General features: G+C 35.8%; 2 protein-coding genes across 3 annotated transcripts in view; one reads left to right on the top strand and one right to left on the bottom strand.

Moving 5' to 3' along the window:
* The window catches only part of LOC128659758 (zinc finger protein 850-like), a 323,844-nt gene that overhangs the window by 144,799 nt on the left and 161,991 nt on the right, over nucleotides 1–17,054 (top strand). The window lies entirely within an intron of this gene.
* On the bottom strand, nucleotides 1,397–7,241 carry LOC128659755 (gastrula zinc finger protein XlCGF57.1-like). Of its 2 annotated transcripts, XM_053713335.1 has the most exons (4): nucleotides 7,173–7,241; nucleotides 6,931–6,978; nucleotides 5,666–5,778; nucleotides 1,397–4,742 (listed from the first exon to the last, which is right to left on the bottom strand). In XM_053713335.1, exons 3-4 carry the CDS (start codon nucleotides 5,682–5,684, stop codon nucleotides 3,136–3,138), a joined length of 1,626 nt encoding a protein of 541 aa, XP_053569310.1. In that variant the 5' UTR covers nucleotides 5,685–5,778; nucleotides 6,931–6,978; nucleotides 7,173–7,241; the 3' UTR covers nucleotides 1,397–3,135. The 2 variants fall into 2 exon arrangements, with proteins under 2 accessions (XP_053569310.1, XP_053569311.1); XM_053713336.1 differs by lacking the exon at nucleotides 5,666–5,778 and having other exon boundaries at nucleotides 6,931–7,210.

Here is a 17,054-nt window from a genome sequence, read left to right as displayed (position 1 = left end):
TCCAAGGCAATACATTTTGTGAATAAGTTTGTTGTGTGGGACAGTGTCAAATACTTTGCTAAAGTCTAGATATGCAACATTGACGGCTCCTCCCTGGTCTATTATTTTAGTTACATGGTCAAAGAAATCAATTAGATTAGTCAGGCATGATCTTCCAGCAGTGACACCATGCTGTCCTGTGTCTTCTAAGTTGTTTGTCTGAATGAAAGATACAAGTCTTTCCTTTAAAAGAGTTTCCATTCATTTCCCTGCAATTGAGGTCAAACTGACTGGCCTATAATTAGCAGAATCTTCCCTACTACCCTTTTTATGAAGAGGGACTACATTGGCAATTTTCCAGTCTTTTGGAACAACTCCTGTTAGAAGTGACTGATTAAATAAATCAGCTAATGGAGTAGCTATTATGGATCGAAGTTCTCTTAGAACCCTTAGATGAATATTATCTGGACCCACAGACTTATTAACTTTTATTTTTGATAAAGCCCTTGAAACCTCTTCTTCTGTAAAAAGAAAAGTACTACTCACATTATTTACAGTAACATCCCTTAATAGCATCTCACTATCTTTACCATCTGTTGTAAAGACTGAACAAAAGTAATAATTTAAACAGTTTGCTATTTGTTTATCTTCTTCCACTACTCTATCCTCATTCTTGAGTCTAACTATCCCTCTGTTAGTTTTTCTCTTTTCTTGCAGTTTAACCAATCAGTGCCTGCTCCCAGATAACTTTGCGTGCACGAGCACAGTGTTATCTATATGAAATACATGAACTAACCCTCTAGTGATGAAAAACTGTTAAAATACATTCTGAAAAGGTGGCCTTCAAGGTCTAAGAAATTAGCATATGAACCTCCTAGGTTGAGCTTTCAACTAAAAATACCAAGAGAACAAAGCAAAATTGGTGATAAAAGTCAATTGGAAAATTGTTTAAAATTACATGCTCTATCTGAATCATAAAAGTTTATTTGGGCCTAGACTGTCCCTTATGACAATAAGACCCAGGAATTCTTGGATAAATGGTTTCCATTGATTAAAGCACAAACACTGGTTATTCAAAAACAGTTATTATCTCCATTATTTAACACCAAACCATTTATATTAGCAGCCAAAATGGGATTGTTTCCACTTTCCTGGATACCAGCTTCATTTGAAGCATAGTAAGTTTTAGATTGTGTAAAAGCAAGTGATGCTATAGAGGGATGGAGTGACTTATTTTTTATTTTATTTTTCTTCCGGTTGTTTATTTTCTATATTTTTTTTTTCTCTCTGGGGGGATAAAAGATATTAAAATATATGGTTCATAGGCAGGATAGTCTTGTTCATAAGTATCAATAGATATATGAATGTAATGAACAGGAATTACTTTGTATTGGTCAGTGAAACTCGGAAATTAGAGTAATCTCAGTGAACTTTATTATAGTCAAATCTTTGAAAGACATGTGGTCCTTACCTACTTTTAGTGGTGTATGCTTTTATTTATTGTTCTTTGCATAAACATGTCAAAAACAAAAAACAAAAACATACACTCATTACAAAAAATAAACAAATTTATCCAAAATAAAAAAAATTACCTAATCCCTATGAAAAAAAAACAGAACCTCAAAATAAAACCCTACTCTAATACTAAACTACCAATAGCCCTTAAAAGGGCCTTTTGTAGGGTATTGCCCTAAGTTTAACAGCTCTTTTGCAATAAAAAAATACCCCCCTCTAAAAGTAAAAACGCCCACCCACCAAACCCCCAAAATAAAATAACCTAACTCTAAAAAAACCTAAACTACCCATTGCCCCTATAGGGGCATTTGTATGGGCATATTTTACTGCTCTTGAAGGGCATTCAGCTCTTTTAAGATGGCCCACAATTTAAAAAATTACCCCCCCAAAATTGAAAAAAAGCCTAACTCTAACCCCAAGATAGGCACTCATGGTTCCTTAAGTCCGGTGGAGAAGATCCTGTTCCAAGTGGCGGTGAAGTCTTCTTCCAAGTGGCTGCCATCTTCTTCCAAGCATGGGACCTCTTCCTTCTTCATCCTGGAATGTGGATCTGAAGACTGGCGACCGCGTAGCCATGGAGTGTGGAGGATCCTTTTCGTATGATCGCCGCCACACACTGAATAGGAAATTCAAGGTACGCAATTAAATATGGCGTCCCTTGAATTCCTAATGGATGATTTGATTCTTCAAATTCAAAATCAGCCAAAAAGATGAGAGCTACTGAAATTCTATTGGCTGTTCAAAACAACATTACATATAATTATATAGTAAAAAGCAACATTACATGATATATGCACACAAACAATGGTATAAATATACCTAACACTTGTACTCTTGATACAATGGGATTTATCAGACATATGTTCCCTTTATATATACAGTATGTGCTAGTATCAGTTCTTGTGGCTTCTAACTAACATGAAAACATCTAACAGACATAATATCAAGTTACAGAACATGACACACATATTACATACCCAGTATACTTGTAGGTTATAGTAGCCATTTATATGAAACTGATTATGATCACGTATGTACCGGTTACTGATATTGTGTCTCATTAAATAAAATCATTTTATCTCTGTGAATCTTCCTGTGGTATATCACATGTATAATGCTAAGCATCTATTGCTATAAGAAAAGGTTTATCCACATGATGTGCACATTAAATATATCTCCCAGATGTCAATCATTTGAGAATTATGTTCTTGGTTATATAATTCTCTAACACTCTATTCCTATAAAGACGTAAATGTAATTATTTCCTTCCCTATGTAAATCAAATGTACAACTCCTAACACTGGCATATTAATAAACAACACTGGGGGTCCTTTGGTGGTGAATGGTTGTGTAAACTGGTCAGTATGAGGACAGATTTGTATATTCCTGTGTGGTGTTTGGATTCTATTACATTTATATGATAGAAATTGAGGTGCACCGGAGCACTTAAAATCTGGGGCTTTTTTAACTGGGATTTAGAAAGTATTATTTACAATACAATCCTTTTTGATGCTTCTATTTAGAGAGTTTGTCCTCTTTAGGATAATTGTAAAAAGGTTTGTACACTGTGTATATAAAGTTTGTGTGTAAATATTTGGTGTTTTGTGATACCCGATTTTAATAAAACCCTTTTTCCAGTTTCTAAACACATGAAAGGTTTCTTCCCTTGTGACTCCTTTCATGAGTTTTAAGATTACTTGTATGTGTAAAACTTTTTCCACACTCTGTACATGTGAATAGCTTTTCTCCAGTGTGAATCATTTCATGACTTTTCAGATCACTCTTTTGTGTAAAACTTTTTCCACGCTCTGTACATGTGAAAGGCTTTTCTCCGGTGTGAATCTTTTTATGAGTTTTCAGATGATCCATTCGTGTAAAACTTTTTCCACACTCTGTACATGTGAAAAGTTTTTCTCCGGTGTGACTCCTTTCATGCCTTTTCAGTTTACTCTTTTCTGTAAAACCTTTTCCACACTCTGTACATGTGAAAGGCTTTTCTCCTGTGTGAGTCTTTTTATGAGTTTTCAGATTACTCTTTACTGTAAATCTTTTGCCACACTCTGTACATGTGAAAGGTTTTTCTCCTGTGTGAATCCTTTCATGATATTTCAGATAACTCTTTTGTGTAAAACTTTTCCCACACTCTGTACATGTGAAAAGCTTTTCTCCTGTGTGAATCCTTTCATGAGATTTCAGATTACTCTTTTCTGTAAAACTTTTTCCACACTCTGTACATGTGAAAGGCTTTTCCCCTGTGTGAATCCTTTCATGCCTTTTCAGATAACTCTTTTGTGTAAAACGTTCTCCACACTCTGTACATGTGAAAGGCTTTTCTCCTGTGTGAATCTTTTTATGATTTTTCAGATGATCCATTTGTGTAAAACTTTTTCCACACTCTGTACATGTGAAAGGCTTTTCTCCTGTGTGACTCCTTTCATGACTTTTCAGATCACTCTTTTGTGTAAAACTTTTTCCACACTCTGTACATGTGAAAGGCTTTTCTCCTGTGTGAGTCTTTTTATGAGTTTTCAGATTACTCTTTACTGTAAATCCTTTTCCACACTCTGTACATGTGAAAGGTTTTTCTCCTGTGTGAATCCTTTCATGAGTTTTAAGATTACTTGTATGTGTAAAACTTTTTCCACACTCTGTACATGTGAAAAGCTTTTCTCCTGTGTGAATCCTTTCATGAGATTTCAGATTACTCTTTTGTGTAAAACTTTTTCCACACTCTGTACATGTGAAAGGCTTTTCTCCGGTGTGAATCCTTTCATGAGTTTTCAGATGATCCATTTGTGTAAAACATTTGCTGCAATCAGTACATGTGTGTGGTTTCTCACCTGTGTGAATTTTGTAGTGTTCTAGTAGATGAGACTTCCATCTAAAGCTTTTCTCACATTCTGTAGATTTGAAAGGTTTCTCCTTTGTATGAATCATTTGGTTAGAATGCAGATTTTTCCCTTCTTTAATATGTTTTGAAAACTCAGTACATATGTGTGGTTTATCCTCTGGGATAATAATCTCACTAGATAAATCATAAATTTTGTTCTCTTGTTTGATGACTAAATTACTCTCTGTACATAATGATTGCTGCCCAGTTCCTGACAATTCACCATCTTCTTTAAATATCTGCTGTGGTTTCCCCAATGTTTGTGAATAGTCATTGGTGTCTAAGACTATTGGAGTTTGCGGAATCATTCTGATACTTCCTGTAGTGAAGGATAGATATGAACTATTGACGTGTTTGTCTACATAAAAAGAAATGGAATAAAGAAAAATAAATATGTTTATTCTTTATAATATAATCCATCTCAATTAAAAAACATTTTTTATACTCAAAAATGTCTTCTGTTTTGTATTTTTAAATTTACCTGTAAATCACAAATTAAAAAAGCATGACATAGAATGTAAACATTACTTCATCATTGTAACCTAAATTATTGATTACTGATTAAAACAAGTTAAAGGGCAGCATTAAACAAAAGGTGCGTGTGGATAATGTTCTCAGCCAGGGAACAAGTACATCTGTATTCTGGGCAAGAGGTGGCATACACCATCCTCATTTAACATTGCACAAGAAACTGCACATACAGCCCTGCCCGGCTCATGCTTAACCAGTTGGGTGAGAACATGATGCCTTACTCATAACAGACTAATAATCAGTGTGAGATGTTTTGAGAGGGTAAGAAGCAGTGATCTTATGATACTTCTTAGCTTTCGGCTGTGGTTGTTCTATTTATATAAACAGCCAAAAACGTTATTAGTTTAATAATACTCACTGTAAATTAAGCACACAAATCAGTGGTGGTTCTGGGGTGGGGAACACTTGGGGAGTTTTGGGTGTTCTACACATGGGAAAAAGGTAGTTATGGGTGTTCCATGAGCGAGGTCAGGGCAGGGGAGGGTAGAGTTGCAGGTGTTCTGAGTAATGAACCAGGTCAGGGGGTGGGGTTAGGCGGCAGTTAGACATGGTCTGTCTAAAAGGACAGAGGGGGGGGTAGTATTTTTTACCCTCCTCTTCAGCCCAAGGGGGGTTGCTCCTTCTTTATAATATCACTGACACAAATGTAATTAAAGATGCAGATATAAAAATAATAGTTTATATTTGTTTAATGAGTGATCTATTCTATTTTCCCAGTAATAAAGTCGGCATAATATCTATTTTACTCACCTAACACATATGAGTTCATGCTGATAACAGGCTCCAATGTCTGTGCTCAGGAAAAAGGTTCCCTTATTCACTCCAGTTACATCAATACCTGATATCTCTGGCTCTGGCCATGTCTGTATAAAGTATATTCACTTATTTAAAGGGATAATAGTAAATAATGGTTCTTATTAACTGTACATATGTTATAATTAAAGGCACACATAACATTTCATGCGATAAAGATCAGCTGTTTAGGTTATTATATATGTGCTATTGATTCAGCACAAGCATTTAGTACAGTTAGCCCTGTGAGTCTTATAATTGCCCCTTAAATATGAATCTTCCCAGATCTATACAACATAATGGTAGAAAATCTATTTAAGTGGGGCCATATCACAACTTTACAAATATATTATAATCTTTGTTTTCTATCATTTATATGAAACAATATTTTCTCCTGAAAGAAATGTTAAATATCAGTTGCTTAAATATAGGTTATATTGCATACTGCAGTCATTATTGGTATTGTACTTCCTACTAATTCTCACTGTCAGACATTGTCATGTGCTCCACCCCCAGTCCTTTAACTTCTCTTGGTCAATACTGAGTTGTCTTAAATCACAAGATAGGCACTAAAATGTTCATTTCAATTGTTATCTTGGATAGAGTTAAAAAAAATAAAGATTTTTTTTTGTTTACATAGAGTGATAATATAATGAGATGTTCTTTTGGCAAATTCAGTCCATTTAAAAGGACCATAAAATATAGAATTACAAAACCACAAATGCATAATAAGAATACAATAAAACTTACTATGATTTTTTAAAAGAGCAGTAGATTGTTTTCTGATAAATGTAGTTCTGCCTCTGTACCATGTGACAGCTATCAGCCAATAACAGACTCATATGTTTATATAATGTGAACTCCTGCATATGCTAAGTAGGAGCCGGAGCCTCAGGTCATTTAAAAGGCTGAGTACAATTTAATAATGAAAATAAATTACAAACAGCAAACAGTTATTTTATATAAAAATAAAGCTAAAGGAGAAATTTCCCATACACTTTATACTATTTTATACACTGGTAAAACAAGTCAATAGAAACACATTAAAGGGACAGCAAAGTCACAATTAAACTTTATGATTCAAATTTAAACAACTTTCTAATTTCCTTCTATTATCAAATCTGCTTTATTCCCTTGGGGACCTTTGTGACAAAGCATATAATGCCCTATGGTGCGCTAGCTGCTAATTAGTGGCACATACAAGCCTCTTGTCATTGGCTCACCTTAGCTAGCTCCCAGTAGCGTATTGCTGCTGCTTCAATAAAGGATACCTAGAGAATGAAGAACATATCATAAAAGAAGTCAGTTGGAAAGTTGTTAAAATTATATGTTCTATTTAAATGATGAAAAACATTTGGGGTTTCTTGTTATTTTAAGGGAAAACCAAATTTACAGAACACTCTCCCTTTAAGTCTGTGATCATGTGACATAAACAGCAGCAGCTGAAGGTGCAGAATACACTTACTAAGGTCTTTACTAACAACAAGAATCAGTCACAGATCAGTGGGATAAACGTTCTGATGATAAACAGGTGCAGCTAATAGAAATAAGAAATGTATTATAAAATAACCTCATTAGAAATAAAATAATATGCAGATCACAAGATATTTATCATTAGATCAGTAAATGTGATGAGACTGATACAACAGGGCCATAAGCTGAGTGATATTTATTACTGAAGCAAATAGCAGCTTCACACTAATATTAAATGAAAATGGTTTATCTGGGCTCTACAGTTAATTATAAACCTATAGGGAAATACAGGATTCTGGTTGGCTGATACTTAAAAATCTATTGCTCATTGGATAACAGGAACAACACCCACAAATGTATTATTGGACAGACCTCCTCAAGCTTCAAAATATGGTTTGGTTCTGCTACAAACATTCATTTTACAAAATGCTATAAATCATTATGTATTAAATTGGGCTTTTTAAATGAAAGTACTTAATTTTAAATTAATTAACACAGCATGAAAAATATAGAAAACAAATTAAATAAGTATGGTTGAGTTTTTAAAAAAAATTTAAACTCAGTTTCTTATATGAAGTGAAATATTTTATCTTTATCATAACAAAATACAGAACAATATTTTCTCATCATTATATAAAACACAACAGTGTGAGGCTGTTAATAAAGATTTACATCAGGTTTTGCACATTACCGTTTAGCAGAAGCTCTGTAAGTATGAAGTCTCTCTGGTTCCTCCTGTGATATCACTGAGTGTTACACAGATATTTATACTAATGTGGGAGTGTCACCTTTCTCTGTGTGACTCACATGAGTACAACTTGTCAGTTGGGAGACAATGAGAGGGTCACACCTGGACTTTTGTTCTCATATATATGTCTATTGTCCCCTCTGGTGCCACATGAATACAGAGTTCCTCTCTCCCCCTCAGGGTGCGATTATCATATGGATAAGTAAGGAGAAAACAAACTGTTTATTTAAATGTAAGAGATGTTTCTGTTGTGTGTACTAAAATATCTCAGGTACAGCATTATATTATTTTTTTTATTGATGGAAAACATAAATTATGCTTACCTGATCATTTCATTTCCTTCTGTATGAGGAGAGTCCACTGCATCATTCCTTACTGTTGGGAAATACTGAACCTGGCCACCAGGAGGAGGCAAAGACACCCCAGCCAAAGGCTCAAATACTCCCCCTACTTCCCTTATATCCCAGTCATTCTGCCAAGGGAACAAGGAACAGTAGGAGAAATATCAGGGTATAAATTGTGCCAGAAGAGAAAAACAAATTTTGGTCCGCCCATCAGAGAATACGGACGGGGGCCGTGGATTCTTCTCATACAGAAGGAAATTAAATTATCAGGTAAGGATAATTTATGTTTTCCTCCTTAATATGAGGAGAGTCCACGGCATCATTTGTTACTGTTGGGAAAACTATACCCAAGCTCTAGAGGACACTGAATGATAATGGGAGGGGTAAAGAAAAGGCGGACCCTATTCAGAGGGCACCACAGCCTGTAAAAACTTTCTCCCAATTTCCTTCTAAGATTGTAGCATGCCCCTACAGCTTCTCAAATAGTCAATGGAGGGCTTTCCCCTTCATTTGAACTGCAGAGGGCACTAGACAGGGTTGCCCCCTCTCCCCTCTGTTATTTGACCTAACTATAAAGCCATTGGCATCTTAAATTAGGCAACACTCTGAAGGTCTTGATCTTTTTGGTCACAAACAGCATTTGTCGTTGTATGCGGATGACTTGTTATTATTTGTGGGTAACCCCAACACTAAACTACAACCACTTTTTTAAATAATCAACAATTTAGCACCTTTTTGGGCTATAAGATCAACATTGATAAATCTGAAGTTACCTGGTTGCAAAATTCACATAACACCACATTGACAGATACAGGACTTAAAATTACTGATGTTCTTTTTAAATGTTTAGGTATTCAATTACATGTAAACCCCTCCAATTTATATCATCTTAATCTTAGTGGAACTATTGCAAATATCAAACATAAGTTATCGAGCTGGGCAAAACTTCCTTTCTCCCTTTCTGGCAGGGTCCACCTTTTTTTTTATTATAAAGCTTTATTCATAATTGAAGATAGTTAATACATGAAAGTACAAATACATTTCTTACTTATTACAGATTTACATTCCATTACATATGACGGTGTGAAATCCCTTTATGAATTTAAATACATTATTCACACTACTTTCCGAAGGAGTTTAAATTTATGTATTATGAGAGGGTTTAACTTTCTATCCTTAGATCTAATGCAAGATGTCAGGATAGTTGAACTAATATTGCTCCAGTCTCCCAAAATTTGTAATTCTATAAAATATTCTGTATTTTTAAAAGCATTCAGAATTTCTTTTTGATTATCTTCAGGCAAGAATTTTATATATAAAGACAATTTTTCCAAGAAGACTTCAGAGAGAAATTGGAAATTAAGGAACTTAAGCTATGGTGGGACATAGAGTTCTGCAGCTATATGTCAATGAAGAAAAAATCCCAAGGGGTTTACGTATGAAAAAATATCCTGCTTATGCTTCTAAACGTGATGATTTTCTGTCTGAATGGAATAGTACACTTAGCATTTGCTGACTTACCCTTATGAAACATCTTTTAATTGACAAGAGACTAGACCATGAATTGATACTTCTAGAGATACAAGAACTAAAAGGAAAACTGTCTGAATTTGAACAGGAATCTAGGTTTACTGACTACCAGAAACAACTTGATGATACTTTGGATAAAGTTGATAAGGAACTCACTGAATTAAAGTTGAAGAAATATGAGAGAGACTGCAAAGATTAAGAAATGAACATTGTTTATAGCTAAACTGCTAATGTTAGACAAAATAGAAGACGAAATAATAACAAAAGTAACAACAAGAGTAACAGTAGTAATAATTTCTAGTTTTGAAACTGACCCCTCTACTGATACTCCAAGGCTTCTAAACCAGTTGCACAAACAAGAGACACCAGTCTTGTAGCGACCAATGACACTAGACCAAAAACAGGGTCTGTGCATTAACCCATAACAGACATACATAGAATACCAGAATCATCATCTAATTATAGTACTCAGCAAGATACATTAGATGATTTAAGAAATTCAGAAGGGACATCTCTCCCTGCGAGATACCCGAGTAGAGACACAAGGGGTTTTTCAGGAAACAAAAAGTAAAAAAACTAAACCCCTCTAGTTCTGTTTATACCACCCACACAGACAACACTATGCAGATTACTGATTCCAACATAGTTTTTTTTCAAATATTTATTTATCAGTTTTTTTTTTTTCAAATAACACAAAAAATAAAACAGGTCAGTCCACAAAAAAAAAGGAAAAACAGAAGAAAAAAAACACAAGATATAATATATTATGGAGACGCAGCTCCTCATCATATTGTAAATTCCATGGAGACTCAGCTCCACCTCAACAACGAAAGGAAAGAAAAAAAAAAAAAAAAATTGGAACAAAAATTATAACAATCTACCTAGCTGGGTAGCCCTTATCTTAACTTTGTCATTATTCTATACAGTATAATTCTAAGCATCAAAATAACCATAATTACCATTCCTGGTGTCATGTCATGCAAGCTCAATCTGATTGGCTGATCGGATCAGCCAATCGGATTGAACTTGATTCTGATTGGCTGATTCCATCAGCCAATCAGAATTTTCTTACCTTAATTCCGATTGGCTGATAGAATCCTATCAGCCAATCGGAATTCGAGGGGCGCCATCTTGGATGACGTCCATTAAAGGAACCGTCATTCGTCGGGAAGTCGTCGGTGAAGATGGATGTTCCGCGTCGGCGGGATGAACATGGATCCGGAAGAAAGAAGATTGAAGATGCCGCTTGATAGAAGACTTCAGCCCGATCATGGACCTCTTCAGCTCCCGCTTGGATGAAGACTTCAGCCCGATCATGGACCTCTTCAGCTCCCGCTTGGATGAAGACTTCAGTCGGATCATGGACATCTTCGGCCCCCCGCTTGGGCTTGGATCAAGACATCGGAGGAGCTCTTCTGGATCGATCGGTGAACCCGGCGTGGTGAAGATAAGGTAGGAAGATCTTCAGGGGCTTAGTGTTAGGTTTATTTAAGGGGGGTTTGGGTTAGATTAGGGGTATGTGGGTGGTGGGTTGTAATGTTGGGGGGGGGTATTGAATGTTTTTTTTTACAGGCAAAAGAGCTGAATTCTTTGGGGCATGCCCCGCAAAGGGCCCTTTTCAGGGCTGGTAAGGTAAAAGAGCTTTTCTATTTTAATTTTAGAATAGGGTAGGGCATTTTTTTATTTTGGGGGTCTTTCTTATTTTATTAGGGGGCTTAGAGTAGGTGTAATTAGTTTAACATTGTTGTCATATTTTTCTAATGTTTGTAAATATTTTTTTATTTTTTGTACTTTAGTTAGTTTATTTCATTGTATTTATTTGTAGGTATTGTATTTAATTAATTTATTGATAGTGTAGTGTTAGGTTTAATTGTAGATAATTGTAGGTAGTTTATTTAATTTATTTATTGATAGTGTAATGTTAGGTTTAATTGTAACTTAGGTTAGGATTTATTTTACAGGTAATTTTGTAATTATTTTAACTAGGTAACTATTAAATAGTTATTAACTATTTAATAGCTATTGTACCTGGTTAAAATAAATACAAAGTTGCCTGTAAAATAAATATTAATCCTAAAATAGCTACAATATAATTATAATTTATATTGTAGCTATATTAGGGTTTATTTTACAGGTAAGTATTTAGCTTTAAATAGGAATAATTTATTTAATAAGAGTTAATTTATTTTGTTAGATTTAAATTATATTTAACTTAGGGGGGTGTTAGTGTTAGGGTTAGACTTAGCTTTAGGGGTTAATACATTTATTATAGTAGCGGTGAGATCCGGTCGGCAGATTAGGGGTTAATTATTGTAGGTAGGTGGAGGCGACGTTGGGGGCGGCAGATTAGGGGTTAATAAATATAATATAGGGGTCGGCGGTGTTAGGGGCAGCAGATTAGGGGTACATAGGGATAACGTAGGTTGCGGCGGTGTACGGAGCGGCAGATTAGGGGTTAATAATAATATGCAGGTGTCAGCGATAGCGGGGGCGGCAGATTAGGGGTTAATAAATATAATATAGGGGTCGGCGGTGTTAGGGGCAGCAGATTAGGGGTACATAGGTATAATGTAGGTTGCGGCGGTGTACGGAGCGGCAGATTAGGGGTTAATAAGTATAAGGCTAGGGGTGTTTAGACTCGGGGTACATGTTAGGGTGTTAGGTGCAGACATAGGAAGTGTTTCCCCATAGGAAACAATGGGGCTGCGTTAGGAGCTGAACGCTGCTTTTTTGCAGGTGTTAGGTTTTTTTTCAGCTCAAACTGCCCCATTGTTTTCTATGGGGGAATCGTGCACGAGCACGTTTTTGAAGCTGGCCGTGTCCGTAAGCAACGCTGGTATTTAGAGTTGCAGTGGCGGTAAATATGCTATACGCTCCCTTTTTTGGAGCCTAACGCAGCCATTCTGTGAACTCTAAATACCAGCGGTATTTAAAAGGTGCAGGGGGAAAAAAGCACGCATAGCTAACGCACCCCTTTGGCCGCAGAACTCTAAATCTAGCCGTTAGTCATTTCAAAATTGGATAAAGGTGGCTCTGTTGTAATACAGGATCATTGTCAGTATACAGATGAAGCTAACCGACAACTTAATGATAGTCTTACTTACAAGAGAATCACCTTTAATCCGACCACTAAATTCAAAAAGCAACTGAATTTATTCTTAGATGAGGCAAGGGATAAGGGTAACAAACACTTTGGATACAATGGAGTTTTTAAAGGTACAAGAACCACAAATACCTGTATTTAAGCACTTACCTAAAGTGCACAAAACATCTCCACCAGGGAGGCCTAATATCTCCGGAATAGGCACTCTGGGTGAGAAACTTAGTGCCTATGTTGACTCTATGTTACAGCCCATTGTACAACAATCCCCAGGATATATCAGAGACACCAAACATTTGTTGACACTATTGGGGAACATTGATATACAAGAAGGTGACCTACTATTAACTATAGAGGTCACCCCTCTATATTCTTGTATCCCACATGAAAAGGGAATAAAAGCTCTTACACGTATGCTTAATCTATATACTGATTATAATGAGGTTCATATACAATTTATTAGAGATGCTGTTTACTTTTTACTTACCCATAATTATTTTTCTTTTGAGGGTTCTTTCTATTCTACAACAATGTGGCACGGCAATGGGGGCCAAATTTGCGCCCTCATATGCCAATTTGTACCTCAACAGTTTTGAAATTGACAAAATCTTTTCACAAGATAATCCATACAGGTCCAATATCAAGTTCTACTCACGTTATATTGACGATTTGTTCATAATCTGGCATGGACGGCAGACCTTGAAACAGGATTTTATTAAATTACCTCAATGATAATGAGCTTAATCTTAAATTTACGTTTGATTTATCTGACAAGTGTATTCCATTTCTAGATTTTTTGGTTAGTTTGGATACTAACAGTAAAACTTTGAAAACTGAGACATATAGGAAACCCATTGCTGGAAACACCATCTTGAGGGTCAATTCTCACCATCCTAGTCATTTAAAAAAGGCCATTCCAAAAGGTCAGTTTATTAGTCTAAAACAAAATTGTACTGAGATTACCAGTTATAACAAATAAGCGAATGAGCTAGCTGTTAGATTAAACAAGAGAGGATATGATATGGGCACTTTAAATACCATCAAACAGGAGGTTGAAAACATGAATAGGTCTGACTTACTAAAAGACAAAGGAGTATCTGTAGATGAAAAGAGGAATACCCCCTTTAGATCCATAACTACATACAGCAAGCAATATAGTGACATCTGTAATATTATACGCAGAGCAATACCCATTTTGGAAAACTATCCCATTATTGGGGAAAGTGTACCTAGAGAAGGAATACACTGTGTATCTAAGAAGGCTAAGACAATTGAGGAAATTCTTAGAAGAGATTTTTCTAATAAAAGAAATCCAACTAAAAGTTGGTTACATCCCAAAAAGGGCTTTTTCAAATGTGGTACTTCTCTGTGTATGAGCTGTAACTATGTGTTTAAAGGGGATGAATTTACTTCTAGTGTAACAAATCAAAAATACAAAATATTAGGTCATCTAACTTGCAATTCTAGATATGTGGTCTATCTTTTGACGTGTAATATTTGTAAAAAACAGTATACTGGTCGCACGACCCGCCTTTTGAAAGATTGCATTAGAGAGCACATCAGTTCCATTAAGGCGGATATACCCAAAACTCCTGCTGCTAAACATTTTAAATCGCATGGTGATTTTGCTTTAAATAATGCCTTTCATTTTCAGGCTTGATTGGGTACCCTTTAACAATATAAGGGGTGGTGATAGACTTGTTAAGCTAAATAGAAAAGAAGAATACAGGATATTTGCATTACAGATAGGTACCCCCATGGTATTAATGAAATCTGGGATCCTAAGGCATATACTGGCATATAGAAATATCTTCCCCTAGCATAAGATTTTTTATTTGTTTTACTTTTTCCCATTTTTGTGTTAATAGTCTTCTTATTTGTCATTTCCTTTTCCTTTTTGTCTTTAACATATGTAGATTTTAATATACAGTAATTTGGTTTTATGAATGGGGTAAAAAAAATATTAGCAATTTTCAGGGGAAACAATATAAATATCACATATATGCACGGGCATTATATACTTATAACTTTGTAACTCCTTGAATTTTGCTCTTAGATGCTTTTTTGTTACAAAATTGTATGATTGTTTTTTCTGATATGAAGCATTTACAGTAATACGCATTATTACACACACACATATACATACTGTACATACATATATATATGTATATGTATGTACAGTATGTATGTGTGTGTGTATATATATATATATATATATATATATATATATATATATTTATTAACTAACTCTTCCGTTTTGCTTTTTAATCCTAGCTGAGAGCTTGTTTGTGAGTGCTGGACTTTGTGTGCTATATTGGAGTGTCTGTAACTGTAATTCTCCCTTAAGGACCTGCACCCTGGCAGGCCCGGGGTTAACTGCCTGTGACTCTGTAAATGGAGGAGCTTTATGCGAGTGCGATAGCAACCAAAGCTGGGCCTGTTTGCGAGTTATGGGACGGGTCCCCGGTCCGGTCTGGAGGTGCTTTCCTTTTTACTATATATATATATATATATATATATATATATATATATATATATATATATATATATATATATATATATATATATATATATATACACACATATAGAGGGAGTGCAGAATTATTAGGCAAATGAGTATTTTGACCACATCATCCTCTTTATGCATGTTGTCTTACTCCAAGCTGTATAGGCTCGAAAGCATACTACCAATTAAGCTTATTAGGTGATGTGCATCTCTGTAATGAGAAGGGATGTGGTCTAATGACATCAACACCCTATATCAGGTGTGCATAATTATTAGGCAACTTCCTTTCCTTTGGCAAAATGGGTCAAAAGAAGGACTTGACAGGCTCAGAAAAGTCAAAAATAGTGAGATATCTTGCAGAGGGATGCAGCACTCTTAAAATTGCAAAGCTTCTGAAGCGTGATCATTGAACAATCAAGCGTTTCATTCAAAATAGTCATCAGGGTCGCAAGAAGCGTGTGGAAAAACCAAGGCGCAAAATAACTGCCCATGAACTGAGAAAAGTCAAGCGTGCAGCTGCCAAGATGCCACTTGCCACCAGTTTGGCCATATTTCAGAGCTGCAACATCACTGGAGTGCCCAAAAGCACAAGGTGTGCAATACTCAGAGACATGGCCAAGGTAAGAAAGGCTGAAAGACGACCACCACTGAACAAGACACACAAGCTGAAACGTCAAGACTGGGCCAAGAAATATCTCAAGACTGATTTTTCTAAGGTTTTATGGACTGATGAAATGAGAGTGAGTCTTGATGGGCCAGATGGATGGGCCCGTGGCTGGATTGGTAAAGGGCAGAGAGCTCCAGTCCGACTCAGACGCCAGCAAGGTGGAGGTGGAGTACTGGTTTGGGCTGGTATCATCAAAGATGAGCTTGTGGGGCCTTTTCGGGTTGAGGATGGAGTCAAGCTCAACTCCCAGTCCTACTGCCAGTTTCTGGAAGACACCTTCTTCAAGCAGTGGTACAGGAAGAAGTCTGCATCCTTCAAGAAAAACATGATTTTCATGCAGGACAATACTCCATCACACGCGTCCAAGTACTCCACAGCGTGGCTGGCAAGAAAGGGTATAAAAGAAGAAAATCTAATGACATGGCCTCCTTGTTCACCTGATCTGAACCCCATTGAGAACCTGTGGTCCATCATCAAATGTGAGATTTACAAGGAGGGAAAACAGTACACCTCTCTGAACAGTGTCTGGGAGGCTGTGGTTGCTGCTGCACGCAATGTTGATGGTGAACAGATCAAAACACTGACAGAATCCATGGATGGCAGGCTTTTGAGTGTCCTTGCAAAGAAAGGTGGCTATATTGGTCACTGATTTGTTTTTGTTTTGTTTTTGAATGTCAGAAATGTATATTTGTGAATGTTGACATGTTATATTGGTTTCACTGGTAAAAATAAATAATTGAAATGGGTATATATTTGTTTTTTGTTAAGTTGCCTAATAATTATGCACAGTAATAGTCACCTGCACACACAGATATCCCCCTAAAATAGTTATAACTAAAAACAAACTAAAAACTACTTCCAAAACTATTCAGCTTTGATATTAATGAGTTTTTTGGGTTCATTGAGAACATGGTTGTTGTTCAATAATAAAATTAATCCTCAAAAATACAACTTGCCTAATAATTCTGCACTCCCTGTA

This window comes from Bombina bombina, chromosome 5, assembly GCF_027579735.1.
Source record: "Bombina bombina isolate aBomBom1 chromosome 5, aBomBom1.pri, whole genome shotgun sequence".
In the NCBI taxonomy this organism is placed as follows: Eukaryota; Metazoa; Chordata; class Amphibia; order Anura; family Bombinatoridae; genus Bombina; species Bombina bombina.
The sequence above is the reverse complement of the archived record's forward strand: the minus strand, read 5'-3'. Positions and strand labels throughout refer to the sequence as shown.